Consider the following 5,969-nt stretch of genomic DNA (forward strand, 5'->3'; position numbering starts at 1 on the left):
TTGCTTGGGACAAGAAGAAACAGCGTTGGAGTTGGACAAGAGAAGGGCTCAAGATTTTACAGCTGTGGCGGGTGACTAGACTCCACCGCCGCCGCCACGTCACGCGCACATGCATCGCCCATGGCACAACCCGTTTAGACCACCCCCACAGTTCATACAGGCAGGCCCAACCCGGCACCCACCGGTTCCTCTCTCTCTTGCAACACGCCCCCAAGTATTTATACCCCCTTCTCTCTCCCACCGAGCGTCCAACCAAGCAGAGCGAGCGAGAGAGAGAGAGAGACGCGGAGCCACCTGGCCACCGCGTGCCGGAGAGAGACGCGGAGAGCGAAGGCAGCAGCCGCCGCGACGATGTGGAGCTCGGACTCCGACCGGGACGAGCCCGTCGACACGGCGACCACCGCCTCGTCGCCCGCGCAGCAGCCGTCGGCCCCGCCCGCGCCGCCTCGGCGCCGGCGCCAGCGCGCGCGACGCCGCGCCCAGCGTCTCCGTGCCAAGAACATCGGCGCAGGAGAGGAGGAGGAGGCCGAGGCGGAGGACGTCTGGCGCGGGCTGCAGCAGCAGCAGCGGGAACGGGAGGCGTGGCCGCGGCGGGCGTCGAGGCCCGTGGTGGTCGCCGGCGAGGAGGGGTCCCCGGACGCCGCCTCTGCGGCCTCTGGGGAGAGCGGCGGCGGGATGGGGAGGGCGCGGAGCCTGACCGACGACGACCTGGAGGAGCTCAAGGGCTGCGTGGATCTGGGCTTCGGCTTCAGCTACCACGAGATCCCCGAGCTCTGCGGCACGCTGCCGGCGCTCGAGCTCTGCTACTCCATGAGCCAGCGCTTCTTGGACGAGCACCAGCAGCTCAGCAAGGCGGAGGAGGCGCCGGCCGTAGCTCCGGCCTCGCCAGCGCAGCCCGTCGCCACCAACTGGAAGATCTCCAGCCCTGGTAAGCTAAGCTCCTACTGTTTCGACCCCTGCTTGTTGTTCTTGATTCGTGATGTGACGTAGCAAATCTGTTGGAGAACGTAGAAATCTTAGCGGAAAATTGCTTAATGGTTCTTCTTGATGGCAATCGAGCTCATGTGGTGTTGTATGTCATGCTTTAGGTGACAGCCCGGACGAGGTGAAGGCGAGGCTCAAGTACTGGGCGCAGGCGGTGGCGTGCACCGTCAGGCTCTGCAGCTGATCAATGGCGCCACCATCAATCTTGCGAACAAACTTGGTACAAGACGAGGATGAAAGAAACCCGTTCCATAACAGTAGTCAACACAGGGCATCATCTGCTCAGCTTACAGGAATTGTGGCACCGCCGGACTAACCATCAACGAACACAGGAGCATCCAAATCAAAGATGCCTGGACTCTTGGTCGCATCTTAGCGTCACGATGATCATTCATTCATCAGACAGAAGGACACAGACAGAGTAGTGAATTCAAATCTTGTTCGAAAATTTTGCTGAGATATGTGCAGGAAAGGAGAGGGGGTCCAGGTCACCAGTCATTGTCTGATGTTGTACTCTACTCACACGGATCCTTGATTCTCGCCTTAATTTTTGGTCATGTAAAACAACACCACACCTGTGTAAAATATATTCATGAATCCTGATTCGATCAGAAATAATCGCATAATTCCACGCTGAGCTGTGCTGTCCTTGTTTCTTTGTCTGTGTTCAAGCTTTGACATTATATAATCTGCCGGCTACCTTGCCTAGTTGCCTTCATCGGGAGGCTAATGGACCGATTCAATGGGAGGTGTCTGAACAACATGTCCATCACTTTGGTCCTAATCACGAGCCAGCTGTAGCATACAATGATACTACAAGTGTTCCTTCTTTTTGCGAAAAGAAACGTTTTTTAATCCAGGTGTGAATGAGCCAGACTTCTCAGGCTGATAAGCCATGGCTAAAAAGTACAGCTTATAAGCCAAGCGAACGGGACCTAGATATTCAATCTCAGATCTGCAGGCAGCTGCAGCTCGTCTGTGCTGAGCCTGCCTGACTGGCCTGCTTTGTTCAGAAAAGTTATGTGATCAGAATCAAAATTAGACCGCCGCACTGCGATAACTGTTCCTCCATGTGCGCATTTGACCCTGCAACCTTATTTCTCAATTCTTTAAAATTGGATTAATGTTAAAGATACAGCTGGAAATGTCTGAATATTATACAGCTGGAAATGTCTGAATATTAGGTCAGTTTGTTGAGAACGAGCAGCAACATATATACCAGTAGAATATGACAACTAACTAAAAAAGGTTGTATTTTGATGCGATAGAGGTTGCCAAGCAGCCAAACAAACAAGCACAGTACCTCGAGCTCGATGTGCATTCAGCATTGTGCATGAATCTTGGGGAGAGGAGAGCTGCAAAGGTCATGGTCGCCTGCTCAAGAGGGCAGAGAACAACAATGTCATGACATTTGGTTAAGACTAATGGGGCCATCCAAGGTTGAATATACGCACCCACAGGTGGCACTACTTATGTCAGGATGCTTTGTTAGTGTTTTCGTGGAAGCTGGACCTAATTGTCAGGTAGCTCAAACGGCGTCGAAAAGTATGCAGTCTTGGGTCCACTGCTATCAGAAGTAGAATACTTGGCTGGACGATGACATGGCTCGAAAACGAGATCTTTGGCGATCGCGTACTGTATCTGTATGAGATCAATGTGTGATTTCATTAGTTGGAGTCATGCATCCCGGAGAATAGGACATTTTGCAAGTAAGTAGAGAGGGCTAGAGAGTAGAGACAGAGTATCCTTGCCAGGACCATCTCTATTCCATTTCCTTCTGAGAGTTGCTTAGAATCATGACCAATAGTATTAGGATTAAACAGTGAAAATACTGCAGGTGAGAAAAATGAACATGCTGACGAAATATTCGAGTAAAAACTTCCTGCTACGACAAGAAGATGACAAATATGTGATGAAAATCATAGGTGGCTTTAGATTCCAATTCAGACGGAATTGGAAGCGGATCAAATTGCTATGTAAAGACTGGTTGGACTTTTCTGGCAATTCTGACATCACCAGACAAGCACACCTTGAGCCGTACCGTACCGTCGATTGTAGACTCACGGCGCCCACTCCAAGCTCAAGACGTTTCAAGCGTCAGGACCTCAGAATAAGTCAAGAAGGGCAGCGTCGAAACATTCTTATATGATCGGCCATGGACTGTTTTGTCAATTGCGTTGAGCTGCGGATGATGTGATGCATAGGCATAGCAACCATTCAGAGTTCAGAGTTCGTGCAAGTTATTAGTGTCACCTCTGATGAAGCTCCAAATTACTAGCCTGTGCTGTTCCATTAACAGAGATGAAAACTTGAGCTAGCTTGCGTCTTTCACTATGGCCAGACAGCAAAGCATTCGGCCTGTCGAAACTCGACACCATTGAGTACGTCTTTGACTACGTCCTCTTGACGAGGCTACCTATGCAATTGTTAGAGAGAGCTTGCTCGTGTCGTGTTCCGTTCGTGTAACGAGGAAATGGACTTCATTTGCCCTCTTTGTATGTGTATAACGAGAGAAAGGTGAAAATTACCTGCCATAGTACCAAAGTTTTGCAACCGTGTTAGCAAAATATTCCAAATTCCATAGAAATAGCATGATTCGAATACAATTTGTTTCTTAAAAAAAAGAATACAATTGAATTATATGACCTCGATGAAGAGGGGGGAGGGAGGTTTCAAGTTTGGAGAAGATTGTATGGAGGAATAGAATAGAAAGTTGGAATTGAGGAAGGAATGCTACTCCAAATTTAGAGAGGGGCTAGAGGGATAAAGAAAGCTAAGGATGATGAATATGCCATTTGGCGCCCTTAATTTCTCTGTTCTCTTTTGGATCACACTAAGAGCACGTACAACAGCGGTCGCAAGGTCGTCAGGCTAATTCGTGTGTCGGAGTGAATTGAGATAGAATTTAAACTAAACGAGTGCATCCAAATAAAGGCCTAAATGAGTATCTCCATATCTGGAAACGGTGGCCGGAACCACTGTTAGGTTGAAATGAAGCTCATGCGAGCTACTGCCGATGACCCGGCGGCGCTGCCAGGCACCAGCGTTCTCTCTCCTTCACGTTTTTTAGTCCATGGGCCCAAAACCAACAAGCCAGCAGCCCAAGTGCAACAAGCAAGCACAAAACCTGGTCAGCCCATTACGTGCAAGTATACTATCAGCTACTAAATTGTTCTGCTCAGAAAAAAAAAACCTATCTAAATTGTTTTTCTTTTCACATATTTTAGCTAACAGCCAGCACAATAAACAAAGACTTATGCATGTTCCCTGTTTGCTTCGAAGAATATATGTATGTTTGATTTTAGCATATATATATCCTAAGTCTGCATTTTAATATCTGTTTGTAAGCATAGAGCATATATTGAATTTGAAAAATGACGCAACTTGAAATAATCGACATGCACAAAAAAATGTATTTCCCGTGCACACCAACTTGTGCTCTTCTTTTTATCTTTACTGTATATTTATTAATATATTATATTATTTATTTTTTATACTGTCATCACTATATCAGGAAGCAAGAAAATGACATACATCATTATCTAAAAAAACAAAATGACATACATAGATATTACTTAGGATTGATCATAGATGTATGTACATATTAACTAGTTTGCAGATAGTTAAATAAACAATTCAACATATAAGCAGTTTATTGAGTTGTCTGTATGTGAAGTGACAAGTTCTCAAATACATTAGTTGTACTTGCCCTAACACATGACTAGTCACGTATAGGCACTAGTTGTACTTGCCCTAACACATGACTAGTCACGTATAGGCACTATTGCAATACCCACAATCCCTGTTGGCCCATCAATGCAGGTCATAAGCCTATGATCCAGAAAATAATTGGGACCCTCATGACTCGGCATTGAATCTCTCACAATGTCAGGGTGAGCCACGACTTGGTAGTGAAATATCACTACGGGTAAGAGTCACATTTCGATGGTGTACCGGGGATGTGCCATGCCGCTCGGCGGCAACACGCTCCCTATTACATTCGGTGACGAACGTAAACTTTTGGACTGAAAAGCTGTCCTTCAATGTGGTAAGCTTCAACGGGTTGTACAACGCCACACTTGGAAGCATGGCACTCGCAAGCACGGCCACCGCGCCGCTCACTGCCACCGGGATCTGGCAGCACGCCGTCGGACCGGGCTGCCCGCTGTCGCACGCCCCCGCATCAGCCTCGACCCACCTTGATCTGCCTTGATCCACCGTCGGAGCTCGCGGATCCCGCCTCTATCCACCTCGATCTGGAGAGAGAGGGAGGTCACGAGGAGGAAAGAAGGACGCCGCTCGGGAGGTCGCGAGAAGAGGGACGTCTCGTGGAGGGAGAGGAACGTCTTGGAGGGAGAGGGAGGGAGGAGGGGCGCCGCTAGGGCTAGGTCTCGGAGGAGATGGAGGTCGCGAGGAGGGAGAGGGAGGGGCGCCGCTCGGGCTTGGTGTCGGAGGAGAGAGAGTCGTGACTCGTGAGGGGAAGGGCGCCGCTCGGCTCAGTCTGAGAAAGAGGAGTGAACGAGAAACCCTAAGCTGATGTAGTATTTATATCCGAATATGGTTATTGGGCCATGCCTAGGCCTGTTGGGCCTCAGCCTTTTTGGAGGCGGGCATTATAGTGTGCCCGCCTCTGAAAATTGTTTTATGGAGGCAGACGTCTTTATCCACGGTCTTCGAAAATAGATTATTTTTGGAGGCGGTTGCCTTAGGATGTTCGCCTCCGTAAATTGATTTTACGAGGTGGGCAAAAGTGACCGCCTCCATAAATGAAAATGCCCGCCTCCGTTAATCATTCGGTATTTTTCAAGGCGGATGAATTTTGTGACCGCCTCCGTTAATTAAAGTGCAACGTCACGCAAACTCAATCTTGTAGTAGTGAAACTGGAACAAATCCATCATATACGAGGAGTAGAATTTACCAACGGTCATCAAAGTTGTCTCACTACTACAGTATTTTTAACTGTGGCGGCATTTTGGGTTAACCG

At 48.6% G+C, this 5,969-nt stretch overlaps 1 protein-coding gene across 1 annotated transcript; it reads left to right on the forward strand.

The window, feature by feature from the left end:
- Positions 1-244: 244 nt before the first annotated feature.
- LOC136484830 (uncharacterized) lies at positions 245-1,621 on the forward strand. The gene is made up of 2 exons (XM_066481790.1): positions 245-928; positions 1,089-1,621. The coding sequence occupies exons 1-2, from the start codon at positions 352-354 to the stop codon at positions 1,166-1,168; spliced, it is 657 nt and encodes a 218-aa protein (XP_066337887.1). The 5' UTR covers positions 245-351; the 3' UTR covers positions 1,169-1,621.
- The last annotated feature ends 4,348 nt before the right edge of the window (positions 1,622-5,969 follow it).

Source organism: Miscanthus floridulus, chromosome 10 (genome assembly GCF_019320115.1).
Source record: "Miscanthus floridulus cultivar M001 chromosome 10, ASM1932011v1, whole genome shotgun sequence".
Taxonomy (NCBI): Eukaryota; Viridiplantae; Streptophyta; class Magnoliopsida; order Poales; family Poaceae; genus Miscanthus; species Miscanthus floridulus.

Coding starts and splice junctions, on each gene's coding strand:
- LOC136484830 (XM_066481790.1), top strand. CDS start 352: ATGTGGAGCTCGGACTCCGACCGGGACGAGCCCGTCGACACGGCGACC. Junction 929..1,088: donor CTGGAAGATCTCCAGCCCTG/GTAAGCTAAGCT, acceptor GTCATGCTTTAG/GTGACAGCCCGGACGAGGTG.